The sequence below is a fragment of the Anomalospiza imberbis genome, chromosome 1, assembly GCF_031753505.1.
Source record: "Anomalospiza imberbis isolate Cuckoo-Finch-1a 21T00152 chromosome 1, ASM3175350v1, whole genome shotgun sequence".
NCBI lineage: Eukaryota > Metazoa > Chordata > Aves > Passeriformes > Viduidae > Anomalospiza > Anomalospiza imberbis.
Window position 1 is genome coordinate 109485674 of NC_089681.1, and position 25981 is coordinate 109511654.

Here is a 25981-nt window from a genome sequence, read left to right on the forward strand (position 1 = left end):
AGGGAAAAAAAATCAAAGCCAAAGATATAAGAAATACATAACATAATTCCCTAAAAAAAGAGGCTTATAATTGTGGAGGAACAGGGTAAGTGCATTTTATTAACAACATGCAGGCTTTCTAGCTGTATGCAATTTAAAGTAGCGCTTTAAATTCATAATTTTTCCCCTTAGCTTTTAACATACAGGCTTTGAACACAAAGCTGTAGGCATTTGACACTGATGTACACCATATAACCAAAAGGAACTGTTCAATGCTTTGCTCTCACAATCATGTTTTGTTATGATTCACACAGCTATATTTACCATTATCTAAAATTCAACTAAAAGCAAGCTATTCACAGTGTAAGATTAATGGAAGTTATGGCTTTAAAATTCCCTTCTAGCCTTGAAATTTCCCACCCCCACATCAATTTAAAGGAAAGCTTGGTGGTGTTATCTATATATGATACGCATAGGCAAGAATAAGCACTCATTTACAAATTAAATATACATGTGGGCCAGTAATAAGACAGTATAAAACCTCCCAAAAGCCAAAACTCACTGCTGTGGACAATGGGAATGAAAATCTCTCAGAAAGTACAAAATTAAGGCATGTTGAGCTTAAGCACACCAAACAAATGAGAACAAAATAGTTGTGTATAACTTTCTATTCTAGAACATAAGCACAATTGATTCTGCCTTTAAGAACTCATTACACTGTTTATTCTGTATCTTAGATCTGCAAAGACAACTTAGTAGAAAGGTTACAGCTGGTCTAACATTACAGCACAGGGCTCAGTCCAGGTTCTTAAGGTAACAGCATGTAATATTACCCTAGGTCTTGTAAATAACAAAAGGCAATGAATAGAAATTATCTGATTGAATCTATATTCTAACCTCAGGCAAGAGCAAAACTTCATTTCCAAGTATCACCACATCAAGCTGCACTGAAGCTCTTGAAGAGTTCTTTGGAACCCCTGGGGGAAAAAGTAGCACATTTCCTGTATTTCAAGACATTTATCAGATGCAGGCACTTTTCACTTTTATTACAACTGCAGTAACACAGAAATTCCAGCTGCAACTGAGGTCCCTATGCAACCAAAGAGGTTCTAGGTATTATGTAGTCCTCAACAAGAGCAGAAAGCAACTCTTGGGTTGGTGCATTAAGGAAACTTCCTTCATGCCTCTGCACACCACAATTTTCTTCCATTAGCATTACTAACATAAAGGAAACTGTTTTGCAACCATTTTGCATGCCATTTTTATAATTAAATTTTATCTTGAATTTAATTAATTTTTCTGCATATATTCCTGAGAGTTAATGAATCTCTTAAGAGTTCCCCTTGATCACTTTGACAGAGATTTAATCCTGTTATCTACTGGCACTACTACACCTAATTATAAAAGACTATTTTTTAGATGTTAATAAGCTAAAACTTTATACTGAGAGACAACTAAATATTTTAATGCTAGTCCCCCCAAAAAATAATGATTACTAATTTTCATTACTGTGTTACACAGTTCCTGCTTTGATAGCACAGTTATTATGCCAGAGCAGCATTAAGATCTTGAACTCTCTTGTTTGAATAAATTGCACACAGATCTATAGACCCAGCTAGACATGTACTTATTCAAGGGCAGATAAGTAAGTTGCTGCCAGTATTTCGAAAGCCTCCAATTAATGCTTTGCTCTAGAAATTTCCATGACTATGAGTATGTGAAAAACTCAAGAGCACCAAATAGCAGCAAGCTTCCAAGTTATATGTGGTTGCTCACACTCAGATGAGTAAAATACAGTTGATGTTTTAGCAATGGGCTAGACTTTCCTCCATTATGTACATATTCAGATAACATACCAAAATCTAGCTCTTACTATCATAATAAACAAAATAATCTGTGACTGTTTAGCTATGCAACTATTTCCATGCCTCCCGACAGCTGTGGTCTCTGCCTCCTTTAGCTTCTTCCAGCCCCACAACTCAAGACTGTTTCCTTAGAATGTTCCTTGCTCTTCAGGTCAGATCCCGTAAACCAGAAAAATCTCTCCCACTCTTCCTAAACAGTGAGTGCAGATGGGAACCTATTTACCGCTTGCTTTGGTTTTCCCTTAATTAGTCCCTACTGACATCAGGCAGCTTCTTTAAATACACAGAAACACTGCAATTTAGAGACATGTGCAGACTGATATTCTTATTTGTACTATTTATTTTGCTTTATCTTCACATACAAAATTCCAATCATACACTACAAGCTGCACAGATAGAGGTGAATTAGGCCTTCTATGTGTATTATTCATTATTTACTAATGCAAAATGAGAAGTAATTTAATGGAAAATTCACATCATACAGCTAGCTCATAGATACTATGGATCAAAGCGTAAATAAACTTCTCAGAAACATGCAGTACTACAGAGCATTACACTGGCAATATCATAATTCTAAAATTTATTTGAATGTAAAATAGTATATACAAGGTCTTAGCATAAGGTACTTATATATGCATATGTGTAGTTGCTTATATAAATATATATATAAGCATAATTACGCAAGATGCGAAGGCAGCAATTCTCCAAAATCTAAAACATCTTTCCACTTTAATTCTATATTAGGAGATAAGATTTGAAAATTATTGAAAGTTATTTCTTTCCTCCACCATCTCCTTTCCTATCACTAAAGCAAATTTAAAGCCTGGTTTTCAACTGTGGAATTTCCTGGTTTCACCAAACAGTAAAACAGAAGGAGTCCATCCCACTCTCCCACCTTACCACTCCCCTCATATATCCACGCATTGAACTTTAAACACTGAGAAATCATAGTACCAGAAGAAAGATAAACTTTACTGTAAACATGATGCAAAATACTTTCTAGGTGTCAGCTCTTTATGTAAAGGAAGAAAATTTTTTTTAGTTATCTCCACTCTACAGTCACATATTTTTTCCTAGAAGTACATTATCTTTTTGTTAGGGCTGAAATGTCTCAGGAAGAAAGTTGCTGCTTTACTCATTGTAGGTTTCCCAGAGAAAAAAGATGATGATTCCTAATGATTCCAGTTATAATCACAGGGCCAGGCACCAATTCAAGCAAGGAGACCCTTGGTGACTTACCTGACTTAAGAAGTCAGTGTGAACAACATGAAGTTCAGTATGTTTCAAGGAGTGGTTTTGTTTAGAAGGACATGCAGACACAGCTGGAAAGGACGTGGCCACCAGGACAGGAACACCCCCACAGACAGACGTAAGTACAGACAAGCACACAACCAGCCCATGAGGAGTCTACACCCAGTCTTACAAGGAAGAACTGACTGACACTAAAAATCAGTTTCATTTGCCATCAAAATCAGTGTCTGCCTGTCTGTGAGAAAATGGGATGGATGTTTATTTGCCAACTTCATTTTAAAGACTGAAGAGACATAATGATTTTCCATTTCAGTATTTTATACACCTTTTATAAGCCTATTGTATATTTTTCCATTTCTGAGTAAAGCTTAGTAATTAGCATGTTATGATCCTGTAAGTAAACATTCCTTATCATTCATACTTCTATCTTCCTGATGGTTTAAACAGAACAAATTGCAATAAGTACCCATTAACAAAATTTTAGAAATAGACCCTGGTATCCTGGCAGTCTCAAACAGTTCTTAACCCACCATGAAATTAAAAATAAAATTACAGTTTCTCTCTTCATTCCAGAAGATCCCTCAAAAACAAATAATCTGTCAGAGAGCCCAACTATTTCTGACATCTCCATATCTGAAGTAACCATTCCCTTTTAGCATCCCCTGAAGTCAAGTGTGTTGAATGTATCAAGTACATATGTATATTCCGTTAGGATCAGGACAATTCCCTCAGAAGCCCTAAGCATTCTCTAAAACATCTCTCTCTATTTTACACACCTTCCATTTGCTCAGCATGAGCAACCTGCAACTCCCACAATGCATGATAATGAGACAAGCAGAGCTGTCCTTGCTGTCTGCCAGGTGTCAGAAATAAAACTTCTGTAAGACTCAGATAACCAATTTTCTGACACTGTTAGGTTGCCTACTCCAACTCCCAGTACTTTGCTTCAGGGCAATCTTCACTGAAAAGTCTGTGGTTTCTATTCATAAAGCTATTTTTAACATGGAATAAAATAAAACAAATGGCTGAAAACCTCATTAACTGAAAATTAAATCTAACTAGAATACTTACAACATCTACCTAAGACCACAGTTAGCTATTCTGAGAGCCTGATAAGCTTTCACTTCCTCACTTTGAACACTCTGTAATTAGCTATTTACTAATTGCATCCTAATTTAAACTCTACACTCAGTTGGAATTAATTAAAGCTTGCCTCTAAGTTATGAATTCAACTAGACTATCCCAAGTTGTCAGTAATGAACATAACTATGCCCATTACTAAGGCTTTAAACACTCATGTTTTAGTTTCCTCAAGAAAGAAGTCAAGCTGAAGGTTACATTTCACCTTTCATCTCAGATGGGTGAAAGAATTTTAAAACCAAACCCAGTAAATGGAGCTGTGAAACTTAAGAGTCTTTAACCCTCAAGTTAAACAAGTTCTTACCTAGCAATGACTCATTTTGACTCAGAACTAGTTCACTTTCAAACTCCTAAACACTGTTTTTTGGCGTCAATAAAAGAAGAACAGAAGGAGCCCTCATACAGCAATTTGGGACTGTAACCAGTAACCTGTATATTCATATTTCACAGCAAGGTGAATATATCTTGTACCAAGGGATTTGTTAAAAGGGGTAAAGGAGATCAAAATAGCTCCTTCATATGGTGGAGTAGTTTACAGAAAGTTCTTATGGAACTAGAGATGCATTTGTTATTGTTCCACTCGCCCTTTCCTATCTATTCTGGCCTTAGACTTACTTTGCTATAGTATCATGTCAGTATCAATGAAATACCATGGCAGTGCCACAGATCAAGTTTGTTTACATACAGAAAAGAGTATAAAAGCGATGAATAAAAAGCATTAAAGCAGGAAACCAAAACCATTTCACAGACCTTGTAAAATGGGCCAGCTAAACCTGGAGGATGATACAAGTAATTTTTCATATCCTTGCCAGTCCCTTTGACCGGAAAGTACACAAATGTCAACAGTATAAAGGCAAAACCTTACCCACATGTGCTTCGCTGACTCATTTAATAAAGGATATTAAGTGAACTAAACACAAGTATTTCATTCATGAAAGCAGCTTCTCAAAGCCGAAAGTTCTTAAGAAAACCAGCAGATGTGACTCTCCTACTTCCAGGAATATTGAGTGGGAAAGCATCCTCTCCACAGGAGTAAGTACTCTAACTCATCTGGAACAAATTAGTTTTATAACAATTCTTGTTTTAGAATAAAAATAGTATAAGTCCCCTCATGCTGAACTACCACAAAGTGGGGAATTTAAAACTGAGGACACAGCTTGTATGCAGCGTTACACAATTTTTAAACCATCAATTATTCACTAACATATGCTAGATATACCTTTGAGACAGGATTCTAAAAATAGGAGCTTATTGGTAGTGGCAAGATGCAGATTCTTGCTTTATAAAACCTTAATGCTAGAAAAATCTTACCTTACAATAGTCAATAGAAGTAAAACTTCTGCCAACATATATGCTTAGAAACTCCACCTAATTATCCTCTCATTTCTAGTGCTGAAAATCATGCATTTTTACCAGAATCTATCACTTTTGATGGCAGTAAAATAGGAAGCTAGGAAGAATCAAGACTTTTGCTTGTACATATCTTCACAAGACTACAATATCACCCATAATTAGTTCAGGGCTCATGTTGTCTTGTCAAATGAAACATCTTTGTAAAGTGAACAAAGCAAAGAGACATACACATTTCTGAAGCATCCTGATATTATTACTAGGTGCGTATTTTACTTAGAATCATTTGGAATAAATTTTGTTTATCCAAAGGCTCTTTTCTCCTTCGTTGACATGAAGGAGATTTGTTTGACTGAACTACACCGTATTTGGATTTGAATGTGTGAAAGAATTATGTAAATGATTGTATGCAAGCTGAATAACTTTGTGGCAATCACATTTAAAACTGCAGCTGTTGTGAAACCGATGAAAATTAAAAGCATGTTTTATATATTGCCATATTGGGAGAAAAATCCGTAATAAATTCTGGAAAGTAAGTGTGGAAATCTGACACTTTCTTAGGTGTCTGCATGCCTATACAGGTAACTTGGAAAATGCATTTTGTGATACTTACCATGCACTAAAGTCACAATGCAGCAGATAAAATGTAACTTCATCCATATGCAAACATTCAGTAATAATCCTCAGAAACGGTATCTCACTACAGCAGATCTTGAATAAACAGGCTTTGTGAGGAGCTAAGAAATTTTAAAATGTAGCTTCATACAGAATAAAAATAAGCTAAAAGTTCCAATTTTTCCCTGAAGGCAAAAAAAATTTAAATACCATTTGGCACCTCTGAAGTGTTGTGTTTTCTCAAAAATCAGTGTTCTCTGATTTTTTTTTTAATGCTATAATACTAGGCTTTTAAATGCTGAAATCACACTTGCAAAATGAGGGTTTGTCATATGTGATTAGTCAGTACTACATAGGACTATTTTGGCAGATGAAAGAATATCACTTGAATCTCCAAACTACTGCTGAAGGTCTTGGGTTCTCTTCCTTCAAAGCCTTGTCTCTGATGTTCCAATCCAGCAAGAATTGTGCACATAAATTCTTTCACCACATTTTTTATATTGACAATGCCCACTGAAATTCACTTCGTGCACACTAAATAACCTATGTAGAAAATGTATTTTGAGATAACATACAATTAATAATAGTAATGGAATTTGGCCTCTACAGCATCATCTACAAAAAGAACCCTCTGTTTCCCTAGGACCACACAAAAGAAAACAACTACAGCATCAATGTTTTTTCCCTGAGCGCTACTAACATTTCCTGGACAAAATTTCAGTTCAAGACTACATATGCCTCTAATTATTTACTGATTAGAAGTCTTGCATGAGCCATTATGTTTCTACATTCTAATTTTGCTTTGAAGGTTGTAGGTTCAGTTCAGACGTAAAAGGGCTTCTAAACAAATGCTTTTACCTCATCTGGTGTCAGGAAAGCTAAAAAGAAGTGGAATCTTGCACACTGTCCTGCACAATATAGTGATATACAGATAATTTAACTGCAGTTCAATCCCTTTTTTAAAATAAGCTAATTTCTTCCAAACACTGCAACCAGAGCTCCTGGGATCCTCTAAAAATTGAGAAGTGAGTCAAAATACCACCCAGAGACATTGGCCTCAACAGACAATAAAGTTCCCTTCAATGAAAAGGAGACAGCAACCACTATGTTACCAAATTTATTTGGAGTCATTGTAGGTAAGAAAAATGCTTCTTCATGTTACAGAAATGTTTGAGATATCTCAAACTTAAATGGGAAAAAAAAACCACTGAAAGCTCAATTGCCCACATCAGAGACATTGGGTTTCCTGTTCCCTTCAGAAGGGAGTCTCACCCATCTTTTTTTCTTTATGGAAGCAGTTTTGATGCAAAGAGTAGAGCAACTTAACCTCAGGGATACCCCCATGTAAGATGAATCATTATTCACTTCCACTTGTAGAGCCTCACACCTATTGCGCAAGGGCATCTAGAAAGTGGGGGACAGAAGGCAAGGCCACCTGGAAAAGATGGGATTTGTGCATATTCAGGTTCCTTAACTGGTCTTATACCAGATCTTCTCTTAAGGGGCATTTAAGTGGGCATTTTCCCTTTGGGCTTTGGAATTGGGTGACATGACTGGAGCACTTGTTAGTGAAGACCAAAGCAAAAAATGTTGTTGATTATATCCGTTTTGTACGTGTCAGTCATAGACAGGTCCCATTTCCCACTAGTCAGGCAGGGTCATCTCATGTCAACTGTGTACTATTGCGTAGGTACAGAGGGGCTGCCACTGAGCCTCATCCCTAATTACCACAAACTGTGTAGCTACAAGGGTTCAGTTTCTTTTTCTTCCTTTTTTGTCCTAAGTACCTGAAGAAAAACTGTTTGTTATTTTTCATTTCCCTAGCCAGGTTCAGTTCCAGATGTGTCTTGGCTTGCCTGATTCCCTCCATGCAGACTGACTTTTTCTCTTCAGCATTTCATTTTATTTTCAATTTGCTTTAACCTTCAGCTGCATCATCCATTTTTTGTTGTTGTTGTTGTTTCCCTAGGAAACATCTTCTATGTATCACACAATATTAAAACCCATACAATTTTGTTATGTTTTATAGCCATCAGGTGTCTCAGGAAAGACAGGCAGCAACTTTGGGTTATTTTTCCCCATTTATTTCCTATTCTACATCTCCCTTGGGATAGAAATCAGCAAAGAACCACAGACTTCATTAGCAGAGTTTACAGTAGATAAGGATCTGGTGTACAGATGGGGCTTTCATTCCAACCTCTGCAGTAATGTCTTCCCTTAGAAGGAAAAGGAAAAGCTATTGCACTGAGACTGCCTGGCACAGGCAATGACCAGCTATTTTAAGGGAGACTCTACAGGTCACACTGCTTCAAGATCCAAGAGAGATCTTTTGCTTTTTTTCCAATAAAAGAGAGATTTAGTAGGAAAGTCCATCCCTTCTGAACATAGTAACTGGGAAAGGTGTAAAAGCTAAAAGAAGCATGAGCTAATAATGCCATGGTAAGCAAGGCTAATGCTAAGGCTAATCACGTAGTAACATTCACGTGAGTAATGTGAGTAACGATTCCTGCAAACCAATCCCTGCTCCAATCACAAGGAGCTCTACGCAGTATGGACTACATCACACCAACGAAAGGGCAATTGCACAAAATTACTTTTTAGGGATGTAGTGGCTCTAAGTCTATTTTGTTGAACCTTTTACTGAAAATTTGATTTCAGGCATCAAATACTGTAATGTTTTGCCAGTCTCTCCTGCATTTGGGGGTAGGGAGCCCACTGGCCAGAATATGAGATGGACACTGTTGAATGTTTGCCTGATCCATCACTCAAACTAAACCTACTTGCAGAATACCTGAAAAAGTTTCTGGATCATCCTGATCCTGTAGCACATTCACATGATGAAAGTAGTAGTAATTAATCCTGTACAGATAAAAACTCGTCACTTCCTAGGAAGGCAAGAATTCTTCATAAAAACAAATTTTAAAAACCTGACTTTCAAAACTTCTTAAAAATATCTCAGGCTCAGTTTACAACCCTGCAGTGACATCTCATGGCTCCATAACAGTTCCAGCAGTGAACACATGCTGGCAAACACAAACAAAACTGAGGAACACAAGTAACTACATGTAGAAAACTGGGTAGTTGGCATTGCTCTGGGATGATCTAACCCCATTAGCTGGTAACACCAGACTCATTTATCCTCCCAAACAAACCTAATACAAAATACTGCCTGTTACAGGGTACTTATGTCTGTTTGTGCACAGGCTTGCATCCTATATCAAGGATGCCAGTTTTAAATAAAAGGATGGAATGGATGTGGAAAATAAAATTACAATAAACTAGGCAGGTATCAGTGAAGTTAAGAAGCAAGGTAAAGGAGCAGCAGTAGCTGCTGGAAAAATTGATTCCTACCCTTCCAAACACAGACAAGCTACCATGCCAAGAAGTCAATGCCTTAGGTAGCCACCTGTTTCAAGAAAAAAAAAAAAAAAAAAAAAAAGTCTCAGTTTAAGAAGCCTGGAGCCATCACATTAATATCATTACAGGGAGCTTTATACCTGCATTGCAGAAGAGGTGAATTAATTCCATGTATTAATACAGTTGAAATTTTCTTACAAAGAAAAACTATTTAAATGCTCAGTCAAAATTCAGGACTAAACCCATTCTAGTCTAACTAATCACTGCATCCGTATACCTTTTCAAAATTTAATGCAAGATCAGTCTTTATTCCTTAATAAACTCTAAGCAAAATATATTTTCCAGGTCAAAAGAAAACTACTATATAATTTATTCTCTCATGATGAATAGCAAAGCTTTTAACTAGGTCTCTTGGGAACCCATTTTGGGGATTTTTTGCATTGCTGGGAACATTAAGGTACTTCATAAATGGAAACAAACTAGGGAGGTGGAAGGAAAGCAATAGGCAGGCTTACCTCATTGTAGCTGAGGGTAGTTTTTGAGCACAATAAAGTTTTTTGTGTAATTATTTTTAAAGGGATCAGACTCAGGCTTAAGGTGAAAACTCCGTTGTCCCTGATGCCACTCTTGCATCATTCATTTTTTACTCCCGTGGCTTAAGTCTTCATCATGTCTTCAGGATCTTGATCTGAATGTGTGTGCACTGTCTAGAAGAACACACAGTGAGCTCTAAATAGGCTCTATTTCTATTTCATTAATTTTGTGACCTACTACAGATATTAGAAAGTCTGCGTATTTCAAAACAGGAAATGCAAAAAAGTAAAACATCTAGAGCTTTAACATTCAAAAGAAATAATATAAACTTGAAGGCTATAGATTCTGCATGACCTCTACACTCCTGGCTTTTGACACAGGTCATTACTGAAGTCAAACCTTGCTGTGGCAATTTTGGTATTTAGTAAAATTATTTGGATTTCAAGCAGAGGAGACAGGAAGAAAATCCTCAAAGACACACCTACCTTCTAAGGAAATATGTTTTCCTCCTCTGAGGAAATATGAAATATGAAATATGAAATATGAAAATACCAATTTTCATACAAAAGAAAGGAAATTAGAACATCTGGCAGAGTGAACTCTGCTATGTTCCTAAGAATGGAGAGTTCAATGAGATCTATTATAAACTGGAATACTTCCCACTTAGCTGGTACATAAAGATGAGATGAGATGAGATGAGATGAGATGAGATGAGATGAGATGAGATGAGATGAGGTTAATAAAATGTGCACAATTGCACACCTTTACTACTTCTCTTGAGTTCCCTTTATTATTTCATAAGACATCTCACTCTTACCTAAGCGTTGGCTTGGTTTGGATTTTACTTCTGTTCTTGTGACATACTGTTTGGTTTAGAAGATTTTGATCTATTGAAGAGCCTAACTTCATTGCAGGGTTTCGTGAGACACAGAAAGAAGCAGCAATTTTTGCATTTGACTGGACAACACAGACCCTTCAAGCCCATTTATTTCTTTTCCTTCCTGCTCTTTTTTGCTCTCATATGATCAAATACCAATGTCTCCATTGAAGTAAAGTAACAATGTTTTCAGAGATCAGCAATAACTCTGCAGCTTCATCCAAGCACAAAGCAGGATAAAAAAGGATAAATGAAAGGTATGGAAAAACATCCAAGCATAAAGTGACTATGCAGACTACTGGAGAAAATAGACAACTGAGTAAAGATATGATGGATGTTTATAAAGCCATGAGCTTTATACACAGTGGCTCTTCAACAAAAAGACAGGATGTCAACTGAAGCTAGATGCTGGCAGATTCACAGCAAGCAAAATGGAGGCTCAAGTATTGGGTGCTTAAGTTGTGGAATGCTTTGCAGCAGGGTGTTGGGATTGCTAAAACATCAGATATGCACAAAGAGCCAGTGAATTGAAAGTAAATAAATCAGAGGGCATTAAAAATCCATCTTTTATCTCTAGAAGTCTCTGATCCTAGAACATTACTACCTTTCTGCTGGGTTTTTTTATTCTTCTCTCACACAGACTTTCAGGGAGAGTGAAAAAATTATTTGACAAAAGATTTGATGAACCAAGGATTGGTTCAATTTTTTGATGAAAAATGTATCTTCACACAGAACACAATGATTCCTCTTGGGACTCAAAGATCATTGCAGAGAGCCTGAAGTTAAGCTCTAACAACAGGATCCACTTTAAAAAAGTGTACACACATGTCACTTGTAAAACACAGCAGAAAGACAATTTCCTGCAAGATACACTGGGGATTTTTTGCCCAAAACAGTTATAACTTCCAGGCTACTCCAGTTCCAATTCTAAGCTGCTTCTTTGTTTCTAGGCAGCAAAACAGTCAAAGAAATGTTCATCCACTAATACTGTTGGAGGTCCAGTTCTGTTTTCCAGACAGTACTCACTGCCAACTTCCTTGCCTGCAGTACTTTAAAAATAAAGCAAGCACAGGAATCGTCCTAGATCTTAGGTACATTTTCATATCATTATGCTGTTCACTTATCTGAGGCAGACACAATTTTGTTAAAAACCAATACCTTATTGCCTTTTAACCTTGACAAATACAATGTATAAGTAAAAACATAATAAAAATGAGACAGTCACATGCAAAGCCACTACCATGTGAAAAGGTTATAGGATATGACAGCGAGATCGGAAGTGGCATTTCCAGGCCATGGTTTTCTGTCCTTAATTCCTTTTGATTGTACTCAGCCATTTTATTTTGGTAGCTCAGAGTAGACATGCTGCAACAATGCAGATTATAAAACCCACTACATGCTAGACTTTATTCAGTATTGTTTCATCACACAGTTAAATCCTGCACAATGGTCCCACAGGACTAAAGGGAGACTCTGTGCAGAAGGAAAAAAAATAATAATTGGGTTTTCATTTGAAAAATGGACTAGATTTTTTGGCATGCTATTTTTTATTAATATCTGGAGATTTATTGTTAGGTTAAGAGATTCACATGCAGTGTACCTATAATTTCTCTTGTTCCAGCTGTACAAACACTTATCCCTATGAACAACTAAATCCTAGTGAAATTTTCAAGGGTAAAATAAAAGTTTAGGATATGCAAAAACTGAATGAGGCCACCATTATATACACATTGGTGTCCTCAGGACTTAAATGTCATTATTTTTTTCTGCTGCATTCCTATGCAATATAAATGGCATTATTTTAGCACTCATCATGGAATCTGCCTGGTGTCTGCCTAATAACTGCTTAGAACAATGTGTCTGGCCTCCTTCAAAAATACAAACTCAAATAATGTAATTTGATGATTGATGAAATCATATCATTTGACTTAAAAATGGAAAAAATCTGTAGTAAAAACTGGTTTGACTGAGTACAAGTGTATTTATGCACACAGGGAAAGACTGGAGGAAGCTGAAGATGTACACTTGGTATCTACTCCAAATGCTATCAGATTAGTTCTCTGCATCAATTCATGAGGAAAAACTTTCTCAGAAAAGTGACAATTACCAAGATGGGTCAAAATTATCTTGGAGCAATTGTACTCCATCCTCCCATTACAATTATTCTGAGCAGTTTTTCCTCATTCCTTCATATACATTTCCCCATTCCTTCATACACATTTATTCTTTTCACCTAGATTTTATAGCTTAAGGACATGAAAATGTTTTTACCACAAAGCTATCTCCAAAATTCAGTCAGATGTCATTAATACAGTAATGAAGTTCATTCATGAAGGAAAAGGTTCTTCAAGCATCCAATATCTTGCTCGCCCTGGAAGATAGTTATAAAGAATATGGTTATTTGATGAAATCCTGCAATAATATACTTTAATGGAGAATCATTACTTTAATTAAAGCAAAATTTTAGTTTTTAATTAGAGTAAGTACATCAAGCAAAATAATTGAATTTTTACAGACCAACTTCATTAGCAGTATTGGCAGGAGGATAAACTACCCAGTCCTGTATCAAACCATCTTACTTAAAAGCCACAGAAACCATTTCTGTGATCCCCAGGATTTCCCAAAAAATCACCCTCTCCACACTCCACTGATCTGACCTTCTTAATCAAGTCCAATGGATATGAATGTTCTTCAAACTTTCACCATTGTTGGGCATTTCTATACTCAGACAGGAGTTGAAATTTTTTGAAATTTTTGAAATTTTTGATTTTTTTGAATTTTTTTTAAAATTTTGATATATCTGTATTTATTAGAACTGTTAAACTTGCTAACAAATCAGAGAGAGCAATCAGAACCTGAGTACAATGTAAGATGTGGGGGGGCGGGTGGGGGCATGAAGAATGCAGTCAAGAGAAACCAATCATGCACCTGAAAGACACAGTCTCAATTAAGAGTATGATATGCAAACAAAATTACTGTTTGGGAAGGTCAAGTGCAAACTCAATGAACAGTTACCCCATGTACATTACCCTCTAAAAGACAATATGACAATATGCACAAAGTAGTTTTACCTTCTCACTGATCTCACTATTTAGTATTGCTTTCACACAGCACTTGGCACAGCACAGCTGATACACATCAAGTTCAGAAATTTAATTTTGCTGGTAAAATGGCAAAAATATGTTCTTACACGAACCTCCTTCCAACAGGAGAAGACAACACTCTTAATACCCAAACCTTCATGAGAGCAGCAGCCACAGGAACATACAAACTGTACATGAAGGACAACCCACAGGAGGCATCAGTGGTTTCTGACCTATGTCTCCTTGATCACCAACAAGGATCTTCAACAAGGGTCTTTCCTGCTAGATTCAGCAGTTACCAGCTGAGGCAGCAGGGATTGTTTCCTTCTGCAGCTGTGGATTTAGTTTAGCCCAGGGTACACTCTGCAAATAGAAGAGGGTAACCCTAGAAAGGGAACTTGAAATCCATGTATCCTCTAAATGGGTCTTGTTACCCTCCAACAGGTTTTCAGTTGTGCCTTGCAGTAATGAATCCAGTCCAAATCACCGCCTTAGTTTTACCAAGTTGCCTGTTAACAGATCTGAGGAGGAAAAATCCTTATTTGTAATTATCTCTTTTTTCTCTTCAAGCTGATCCCTTTATGAATATACTGGAGTATAAATATATATATAAATATACTGGGTTTTGATAGTGGTAGTGGGGTTGCAGAAGTGGCCTCAGTGAAAAGAGGTATGGGGCTGCCTTGTGTCAAAAACAGCTGACCCAGCAATAGACCCACTGCACACTGAAGCCGAGCCAGCCAAGGTTTGTCACACCTGTCTGAAAAATATTTTAAGAAAGGGCAGAAAAAACTAAGACTGAGACGACAAGTGTATGGTGAGCAACAAGGTCGCAGTAGCAGGCACACCATGCTGGAGCAGGGATAACCCACCACAAAGGGAGTACAGCCAGTGGAGAACCCACAGCTGAGCAAAGCACACAAGTAAACACAGCAAAAGAATAGAGAAACAAGGAGCAGCAAAGAGAAACTGTTACATACTGACCTCTAACTCCTGCATCATACATCACCCTTTCTTAAAGTTCTACATGTGACTTGCACCAGTAACAAGAGGGGAGGGGAGGTGTCTGGAGTGAAGTTAAGCCCGCAAAAGGGGGAGAAAAAGTGTTTTCACAAAGTGTTTAAATGTTTGTTATCTTTGTTTCCCAATGCCCAAATCACTAACTAAATGTTTATGCTAATGGACAATAAAATAATTTAATTCCCAGCTGGAGTCTGTTTTGTCAACAGTAACTGGTGAATGATTTCCTTGTCTTTATTTTAACTCATGAGTTTTCTCACTCTGTTCCTCTCCTAGTCCTGTCCTCTTGTGGAGGTAGAAGTGTGAAAGCCTGGCTGCCAGCTGAAGCCAATCCATCACAATGAGGAATGTGTCTAGAGTTTTAAATTTTTAATTACCTGGGAGTACAAATTTGACAGTATAACAAGCTGTTCAGTAAAGGACTTACTTGATTAAATTCAAGTTTCTTGTAAATAACATTATTCATGCTAATTAAAATGCCTTCGTCGGAAATGAGAAAATAAATAGCACTAAAGGAACCTTTAAAAACGCCCATCTCACCCAAGACATAGAGTCTGAATTTTAATTTTTCTTCAAAAAGCTAATAAAATATCAGCCAATACTAACCCTTTAGGAGTTGCTTCTGGTAAAAATTTGATATCCTATAAAGAAGAAGGCTTTCTTTACAGAAATGTTTTTCAACAGATGACAGAGACCCATTTGAGCACCTATTTTATAACTTTTCTGTCCTTGAAATTGAGAAAATTAACTAGGACTATGTTTAATATTTTGATATATTATTATCAAGATAAATTTCTCTCTTTTCTTCCCTCTTTCTATAATAAGGATCACAGTCCCTGTCACCATGACTGTTTTGAAACAGATGCCACAAATTACAACCCAGAAAACTGAGAACCAGTGTTTTAAAAGTGTAAGGAGGAACATTTTGCTTTTAGAAAGTTGTATAAACAAACAAACAAATTTTGGAGGACTGCAATGATCTCCGCTGAAACTGTGTTACTTACTAAAAAATATCTACAGAATCTATAGTAACACGATTTTGTATTTCATACTGCTATTTCTCTAGTGTTTGGGGGACAGTGGGACCCAATATTTCTGACCAGTCTGAATACTGGACGTTTGACTATAAAAACCAAATCTAATTCTCTGTGAGGGAGTCAAGAAAACTTCAAAACCAAAATTAACTCAAGCAACTTTAACTACACTCATAGGTAAATCAGAGCAAAACTAAAAATGTATTTTTTCAATTCCTGCAAAAAATTCTAACTTCAATCTAATCATAGATGGACACCTAGTGGTATAATATAATTGATTCCTTTATTCAAATAGTTTCATAAATCCAAAGCCCTATGAATAGAAGGGATTTCTAGCATATTAAAAATTAAAATATCATATACAAACTTAAAGGCTTTATTTTCACCTATGCTTTCCCTGACTTCTTATTTTCATAAGAGTACCATCTGCAGCAATCAGAGGTCTGGGTTCATATTCAGAAGCCTTCCATCAAGGAAAATTTAATTTTGTAGCAAAAAGACTTTAATATAAACAATAGGTAGGGGTTCAGTCCTGAAAATACAATACTTAGGTAGCCTATGTAACAGTAAATTTGTGGTGCTTTGCACAAAAATAAACCAAGATCACTCAAGTCTGTTTAAGAAAACATTTTATGCACTGGAGAACATAAACAGACTTGCTCTGGAGCAGCCAAGCAAACCAGGCCCATAAATATAAAGAGTTGCTCCTACATAGCTGAAAAATATGGGCAAAGTTTCCCTAAATGATTGCAGAATGCACTTAACACTTGTGTATACGCATTCAACAAGTTATTGATGAAACGGGTATTGATATTTAAAGATGTTCTGAACAAACAGCAGCCATTCTATAGTGAGATATTTTACCTTCCTTAGCTTCTTGTCATTTTGCTCCATGCCTCTAAGTCCTAGATTGTCTGGGCTCACTCCCTGACTGGGGTGGCCCGGAATGGTGGAAAAGTCTCTCCTCCAACCCATGCCTCCAAAGAAAGACTCAGTAGTCTTCAGTCGTCCGGTCTCAAGATAGTTTATTGTATGTTATCTAAAAGAATTTCTCCTTGAACTGCTGGGGTCCGTTCAGCAGTCAGGCAAAGGCACACTCCGACTCCCAGGGGGCTGGTGCCTTCTTTTATATCATACATTGCGTATTAAATGTTTATAGTTTTTCCCCAATGCCCATCACCTGTATTGAACAGTGACTTTCTACTCTAAACCAATCTGTGAGTGCCAACATCACCAAGAACATGGAGGTTAGGAAGAAGAAAGAAAGAGGACAGGGCACGCCCAAGTCCCTTCATCTTAGAACTTCTGACCCCCATGTACAAAACTCAGACCCCTCTGTACAAGGCCTAAAACCCCCCTGTACAGCACTCAAAAGTTCTCCCTTTCACTTTGTGACTACTTCTACTATAATATCTAAACTTTTGTGATTTCTTGTTCTTCCTGCAAGGTTGGTAAATTGTTCCGTGGATCAGGTTCAAAGCCACAGGGGGTCTGTGGCTGCATTCTAGGGTCTCAAATGCTTCTGACCTGGGCCCGGAACATTCAAGAGTGTCCAAGGGACATTCTGGGTTCCGACACTAGATCTCCCCAAGTCTTTAAAATATAAACCATCATATGTCACCCTGATTTCTTAGGATTTTCTAAAGCCTTCTGAATTTACATTCTTGTAGAGAACTTTCTCATGCAACTTTCTGTAAACACCCTATTGTTTTGCATTCTTTCATAGAGGCGGAGAAATTTGATAGACTGGTAGTTTGTCCAGTGTCGTTGGAGAGGTGGCACGTTCACCTTCCAATCCACTGGCACCTTTTGAGAACTATAAATGATTGGAGTCAAAAAAAAAAAAAAATTAGTCTCTTCATGGTGACCAAAGCTGTGGTGCATCGTTTCTCCTTGTGTCCTCTGGTGACAATCACATGTCTGAAATAAATTAACCCGACATTTACTGTATTGAATCAAACTGGGAAACACAAACCTAAAATCTTTTAATGTGGGATGAAGAAATTATTCAGCACACTTCAATGATAAAATAATACAAATGACATTAAGAGGGAAGAGGCCAATGGAGTGATTAGTTTTATTTATTTTATAGTAGTGACAACTACCATTCTCTTCCTGTACTTGGAACTATAAAGGAAGAGATTACCTATAGTCTGACTACACATGAAACAGCACAGTCCATGGAAGCAATGAGAGAACACTGTCCCGGCTAAGCAACAGTGTCAAAATATGAACAGTACTTCAGGTAGAAGGTTTGGAAAGCAACTTGTAAAAGGAGAGCACTTGGGAAAGGATATCATTCGTAAGAGAGAATAATTCTGGAAGGTAGTTCCATACAGGGGCATTTAAAGTTTCCCACACAGTGGTCTTCTTTAACAAGTAGAGGAAAAAGTAACCATTGATAAAATATATGGGATGCTGATTCTTAAAATGGCGAAGGGGGAGGCCCCTATGAAATGTGAACACAGCATATCCAGCTTCTTTTCTGAACAACGTGGTCATCTATTGCAAAAATACACAGGTTACCTAAAAATGCCAAGAAATAAAAAGGAGAAGAGCCAGTGCTGCATTACAGTATGCAATTTGGGAGAAAATAAATCCCCTTGCATTTCAGCTAGTCCTCAGAGATCAGAGGTGCTGGGTGCAGGTAGGCTGAATTTCTGATTATAACCAATTTGGCCCTGTAAGTCTAGTCACGTTCAGTAAGAACTTTTACAATCACAAATTCTTCACTGGTGCAGTTTATTGGAGCAACAGAAATAAAGATTTGGAGCAGCCATTGATAAATGCACTTGTTGCATTAGTGATAAATATATCAAGGCTAGCTGGCGATCAACTGAGCTAAATTAACAATTCAAGCTAAAGCAACAAATTCAGCTTTTCACTAAGCTTAACTTTACTGCTAATTAGTTTGATTTCACCAGAGTATGCTCTGACACAGTCAGAATCACAAATCTTACCAAAAAAAAAAAAAAAAAAAAAAAAAAAGCTTACCTGTTTTGGGGAGGAGAAAAGAACAAGCCCAACAACTGTCTGTGAACTGGGATCATATTTTCATCCTCTCCATGGAGGATTCCAAATGTTAGTATTATATTTTTGGGTAAAAAATTAATAAGACAATTCTAATACTGCACACTATTCTGGTTACTCCATGTCAAAGGAAACATTGTGAGATTAAAAAGAGATTAGATGTGTGACAAAAAAAAATAATGGTAGAAAGATATAGTAAAGAACACAAATTTATGGGCAAACTAAAAGATGTGAGTGATAGGATCATAATTTTTAATAAGAAGGGAAGAAAGGGTGGGAAAATGCACTGAGAAACAGCATGGAAGTTGGTTTATTATTTTGGTCTTTGGTTTGCTTTTTTTAATGGAATGTTGTACAACAAATTTAAACATTCCAACAAATATTTTGAATGCCTAAATCAAAATGTGCTAAAGCAACAATTACACTAATTAATTGAAAATAAGCCCAGCAAGCAGTATCAGAGGAAATAATGTGAGTTCGACCCACAGCCTATGGGAAGCTGAGACAAAACACTGCTTTGACTTTATCTTGTTCCTGTACTCTTTCAACAGGCACCAACTGCACTCCAGTCAGAGGAATAAAGGACCAGAGCAACTCTTGTTCTGACTCTGTATTGCCTCAACAGAGTGAAAGTAACGGTGGAGGAATTCACAGACCAGATCATATCAAAGGTTTGTATCTTTGGGATTTTCAGTGTCTGGGGTGAAATGCTGAAAGCATTATAAAGCATTAAAAAGTTTTGGCTGCAGTCAAATGAAAATAGGGATGGCAATAAGCAAAATTAAGGTAAGAAGCATCACCATAATGCAAATGTCTATCCCTATGAAAAAATGAGAAGAAGAGGCAGAGAAACAAGAATCAAAATCAGGAGGCAGGAAAAGAAGCTGGGAGACAGCAAATTACAGCATTATGTGAGACAAAAGGAAAGTATCTTCAGAGGAAGAGCAAATAGAAATGAACTCATTCTGTCTTATTAGCAATGAAAAACTATGACACAGAAACAGAGACCTGAATTTGTTCTTCTGATACTGCCTCTGCAAAAAGGCATGGGCTGGATGGAATAATATTAAGATAACATATAAAGCTATAATCTTCCCAGAGAATATTGACTGCAAAAGGCAGGCAGGAAGGAAAGAAAGCAAGCATAAGATGAGATTAGGAAGGAAGGTACATAAGGCAAGTAAAAGGTGGGAAGTAAGGGATACTCAGAGCAAATATCACCAAAGGGAAGAAAAACTGGGGCAGAAGAGGACCTGGATGTGGAATTGGGATTTGTGACAGTGGGAAAAGGGATTTAATAATCTTAGTTAGTGGAAGAGGTTTTCTGCACAGTATCTTGGGAGGCAAGAGTTAACCATATAAAAATTTAAATGTCTAGGATATATCAACATGAATTGAAAGAAATTTTTCTTCCTCATCTAGAAAGAAAATGGGCCAATTTTAATATATGGCTTCAAAAGTAAAACACCGCTACATGCAAAAGGCAAAAAAAATTATATGTGTGAAGTCTTAGATGCAGTCATGACCTTAATAACTTACTGTACTTTCGGTATATTTAAAAGCCTTTTGCAGAATTTGAGAGAGGATTAGTAAGAAACAGAAACATACAAGCCATTTATTATCTGAAAAGGGCCAATCACAGTGACCATCAAATAGTGAAAAAATAATTCTTCAAAGTGACATTTTTGATTAGCTGGAAGAGGTCTTAGCTTATGTTACAGAATAAGTGGTTTTGGCATGTAGATTTAAGTAAGGAACAGCATTATCTGTGGTTTTGCCCAGTTCAGCCTCCTTTTCATCATGCATGCCACTCTGAATACTGCAGAGTTGCATTTGATCCATAAATGGTTAATCTGGAGCCATGATACACAAATTAACTTTAGGCTATGCAAGTTACACTACTATGCCTCAACATCAAATTGAAGCAGACCCTGACTGAAACTACTTCTTCATTTTCATAGTATCATTAGGGAAATATGGAACAAAAAGGGCTTTATTCAGAAAAACCCTTTAGTGTAATGTGAATCTTTCCTGTGCTCAGACAAAATCCATAAAATATACTTTGAAAGAAAAGAAAACTAAAAACAAGTAACTTTATAAGGAGCACAGCCAAAAAGGAAAGCAATGAAGAACACAATAACTTCCCCCTACATGGCAGATCACAAAAACAAAGTTCCTTTTTGCACTAAACATTACTGTATTTATATAAATGCAGTTGGTAAAGCACAAAAGGGCCAAGGAACAGAAGATGGAATGGGAACACTTAACTCTGTACTTAAGAAAATTATAGGGAAAATAACAGATTTCAGTACCTAGTACTCCTGCATTTAGCTGCACCTCTAACTAAATCTATAATCAGAAAACAGGCTGAAAAGAGACACACGAAGGAGAGCTGCAGAACATCTTGCCAGACAGTATTTTTATATCTCATGAAAACAATGCCTTGCAGTAAGCTGTGTTTACAGGCAGAAATAAAAGCGTGTAGAATCATAGAATTGTCCAGGTGAGAAGGAACCTCGTTCAACCTTCTGTGGGAAGGGGAGCATAGATAAGACTAGCACCCTGCCTATACCCTCTTGAAAACCTCCAGCAATGTCCCCAGGAGGCTGTTCCAACAAATGGTCGATGCTTCTATAAAAATTTTATTTCTTACCACAAGATGTAACCTCTCCCAGTGCAACCTGTTCCCATTACCCCTTGCCATGTCCCTCCCTTGTGGAGGGACCCCACTCCTCAAGAATCCCACCCCTCAGATTTCCCCTAACTGCTTCTTATGGTAGAAAAAAAGCAAAACAAATTCCTGAACATCCTAGCTATGCAATCTAGGTTACAAAACTGCTAGCCTTATTTTTTGTTTGTTTTAATGAGGATCAGTACAATAAAGCCGGGTTTTCTGTATGCTTTCCACTTTACACCTATATGACAAACAGGTGTGCACTGAAAATGCTCTCCTTTAAAGGCTAGAAAACCCTGCCTCAGGGGGATTAACCATGTCCACCTCTATTAAAAATTGAGAAATGGAAAAAAAAAGAACAACCCCATTCTGCAACCTCTGGGCTGCACCTGCTTCCTTCACCCGTGACTAACAACCATGGGAGAGAAGGGATGGTAGAGAATCGAGGGAAGTGATTCTTCACCTGTACTCGGCAGTGGTTAGGCCACACCTCGAGTGCTGTGTCCAGTTCTGGGCCCATCAGTTCAGGAAGGACATTGAGGCGCTGCAGTGAGTCCAGAAAGACAATGGAGCGATGGAGCTGGTGAAGGGTGAGGCACACAAATCCTGGGAGGAGCAGCTGAGGGCGCTGCGGGCGTTCAGCCTGGAGTAAAGGAGGAGAGCCTCTCCTTTCTCCGGGGAGACTTTACTGCTGTCTACAAGTGCCTGAAAGGAGGGTGTATCCAGGCGGGGTCTGTCAGCGACAGGACAAGAGAATGTAGTCTTAACGTGTGCCAGGAGAGGTCCAGGTTGGACATTAGGAGGAATTTCTTCACCGAAGGAGTGATTAGACATTGGAATGAGTTGCCCAGGGAGGTGGTGGAATCACCGTCCCTGGAGGTGTTTAAGGCTGGACTAGTGTCACAGTCTGTTTGACACGGCGGTGTTCGGTCATGGCTTGGATTCGATCATCTCGGAGATCTTTTCCAACCTAACTGATTCTGTAATTTTGTAATTCTGTAATCACCTCTCTGCCCGCGCTCGCCCCTCCAGCGCCTCAGGCGAGCGCGCGCTGTTCCCGCCCACCGCCTCACCGGCCCCGCCCGCCCCCGCGCGCCCCCGCGCGCCCCCGCGCGCCCAAGCACGCGCAGCGCTGCCGGAGCGCGCGGGCGTGGGCGCGCGGTGGGCGCGCGGTGGGCGTGGCCAAACTAGGCGGACCAGCGGCGATCTGAGCCGGTGGGCGTGGCCATACACGTGATGAGATGGACGCGGAGGCGTGGTCAGACATGGGGCGTGGTCAGACATGGGGCGTGGCCAGACATGGGGGCGCGGCCGACGGGCGCGGCGGGGTCAGGGAGGCGGGGGAAGAGGCCGGGCGGGCGTGGGGCTGCTGGCGGAGGCGGGGACAGAGACAGGGTGGGCTTCGACGGGAGCTCTCGCCGCTGCCACCGGCACCGGGAGGGCGCTGGCCATGGACGCCACCACGCTGGAGCTGGACGCGGTGAAGTTCGCGAAGCTGGCGGTGCAGCGGGACCAGAGCGGGCGCTACCAGGAAGCGGTCTTCTACTACAAGGTACGGCGGGGACGCGCCGGTTCCCTCGGGGCGCCGCTGTCTCCTTCCCCTCGCCGCGGGCTGCATGATGGTCTTGAGCTGCGGGAGTGTTCGCGCTCCCCCCCTGGCCCCCCCGAGGGCCGGAGAGGAGTGTTCGGACCCCCGCGGCCCGTCACGGCCCTGCAGGCGGAGAGAGACGCGCTGGGTCAGCGCGACCGCCCCCGCCCTCCCCCGGCGGGTGTGCCCCGGGAACGAGCTGCTCGGGCCGGGGAAAACGAGGCGGTGCCCGCCGAGACGGGAGCGGAAGGGCGTGCGTGAGCGTCGAAAGTTTGTCTTCGGAGGAGCCGCGTTCTTCAGGGAGGGTTGCGAAACGCCTTTTCCCTGCGTCCTGTTTTTTGGTGGGAACGAGCGCTGCCCGTGCGCTGGTGTTTACCGACAGGCTTAGGGGTAGCGCTGCAGGCACTCTGCTTAAAAAACGGGAACGGGTGCTTGTTCCAGCTGCTGGAGACACAGCCCCTTCAGTGCTTCTGGGAAGATTCATTGTAACCTAAAAATGTCTCTGCCCCGCTGGTTCTTCATGTTCATTCCTGGCCTCTCTGCAAGCCCTGTCAGGCCAGGAAGGCTGATCAGTTTTATGTTGGCGATGTAAGCGCTGGGCATTTTGGAGAACCACAAGTGGGCATACTGCCGCTCCTGGTGTGCAGCTGGGACCAACTCTCTTGTACAATCACCAAATAAATACAGAGGTCTGTGGTGAAATATAAGATGCTCAGCAGTAAGACAGCTTCAGATCACAAGCTATCAGTGATAGGTTTTTAACGTCGAGTGAATATTCTTTCCATTAGTGACCAGATTTGATTGTTTCAGTAGAGTTTCAGGTTGGTGTAGCTAAGGGTATAATGAAGTTGATTCAGTGTCTCGCTCGATATCTGTAGGCTTACTGTTAGTATTTAGTAGTTTTTGTGCAACCATTAGGCATTTTTCACCTATGTAAATTGTCTCATTTTGTTGTTTTATGTGTCACAAAGTTACATTAAAGTGCATTATCCCATTGACTTCTCACCCGCGAGAAGGGATCTCTAGAGCCTCTGTTTATCCTTATCACAGTAATCATTCCACAGATTCCATTATCCTGACAAAGTCATTCTCTTCCAATAACTTGTTAAGGGATCTTTAGTTGGCCTTTTATTTCATGAGTACAAGGTGTCTGTGAAATGCTTAGAAAGAATAGTGTTAATATCTCGGTGGCCTATGCATGTAAGTTTGAAAGAATAGGAAGAAGAGTTTTGGGGGGCGTTTTTAACCTAGTTGTTAGTTTTGTGGGGGCTAAATTTATATATGTAAACCTTTTATATGCGAACATTTTAGTTGCCCATAATAACACCGATAAGCTCTGTGTTCATCAGCAGCAGTGTGTGTGCATGGTCTGATAACCATGTGCAGTACTTCTTTAGTACTGTGTATTTCTCCTTTTATGTGGAAAAAATTGCTCCGTGCTATTCAGAATGAAAATATCTTTTTATGCAAATAGTCACCCTTGTATGCTTTTGAACATACATGTGTGTAGAAAGTCTTCACGTACTGTGTACAGGTGATATTCTTGCTAAGTGGAAAAATGCACCTGTGGCAGTCTTGGTGCACTTGAAGCTATGCGAGACAAGAGAGTAACCTAGATACCTTTGGGTTTCTGGATGTTACCTGAAGAATCACTGCCATGTTAGATTATACAAAATAGTTACAAAATGTCATTTATTATTTCAGGGACACTTTATTTATTTATTTATTCATTTATTCCAGCACAGTAGAAGTAAGCTCTGGCCTATCACTGCCTTTTTATCAACTGCTCTAAGAAGTTCAAAGCCCACCGGTGCAATTACTAAGCATGTGGGAAAGCTTGGGTACTGAACTGGCTTCTGCAGGAACTTAAGGGACCTTAAGGATGAAATATGGAAAATGCTACGGTTGTTGCCCTAGACAACACTAAAATGTGAGAATGGAGTTCCTATGGTTAGCAAGTGTGCTTGGCTTCCTGCTGCCATGTAACTTTGATAGAGGCCTAGAGGCGTGCTGCATGTAAGCCAGCTTCGGACAGTTTGCTAATTAATGGTGCTCTGCAGAAATGTCAGGATCATATTTGGACACTGATGACTTCAGCCAAAACTGCTGAAGGCTGTTGCGAAGTCTGGCTGTTGACCAGCCTTTAGCAGCTTGCAGACTGATGATCAGTAGTTTTCTTAGTGTGACTGTGGCACACTACTTGTGACAAATAGTAGTGACATTGGAGGGATCATGAATGCTAAATCTGAATTGCACATCCATCTGGTCACTGGAAACAGCTGGCCTGCTGGCTCCATGAGCATTCTGTATCTGCTTCAGTCCTTTGCAGGTTTGGTTTATAAAAGACTTGTTTCCATTATATTTTCATTTTAAAACCAGGTAAAACCAATTGTGCTTGAAATCACAGAAGCAACATCAGTTATACACTGGTTTGACGATCCATATTTGTTCTTTTCGTCTTATGTAGACCACGTACCTTTGTGATACAGCACCTGTTTTGTCAGTCTGTACTTGCAGTATGTCACAGACAAATATACCCATCCCTTGAGCACATAACTGTAGTGTACTTTTTTCCCCTGCAAAA

At 39.1% G+C, this 25981-nt stretch overlaps 1 protein-coding gene and 1 long non-coding RNA gene across 4 annotated transcripts in view; one reads left to right on the forward strand and one right to left on the reverse strand.

The window, feature by feature from the left end:
* Window positions 1-7913: 7913 nt before the first annotated feature.
* Window positions 7914-22518, reverse strand: LOC137482857 (uncharacterized). The gene is made up of 6 exons (XR_011004251.1): window positions 22273-22518; window positions 13240-13339; window positions 11951-12017; window positions 10073-10264; window positions 8992-9606; window positions 7914-8165 (listed from the first exon to the last, which is right to left on the reverse strand). It is a non-coding gene; the product is annotated as an uncharacterized lncRNA (long non-coding RNA).
* Window positions 22519-23179: 661 nt separating this feature from the next.
* Window positions 23180-25981, forward strand: part of CAPN7 (calpain 7) — a 32090-nt gene continuing 29288 nt past the window's right edge. For 2 of the 3 annotated variants that reach the window (XM_068205454.1, XM_068205472.1), the window contains exon 1: window positions 23180-23361. In XM_068205454.1, the coding sequence (XP_068061555.1) occupies window positions 23260-23361 (102 nt within the window). In that variant the 5' untranslated portion in view covers window positions 23180-23259. The remainder of the gene's footprint in view (window positions 23362-25981) is intronic. The other variant, XM_068205465.1, reaches the window with a different exon arrangement.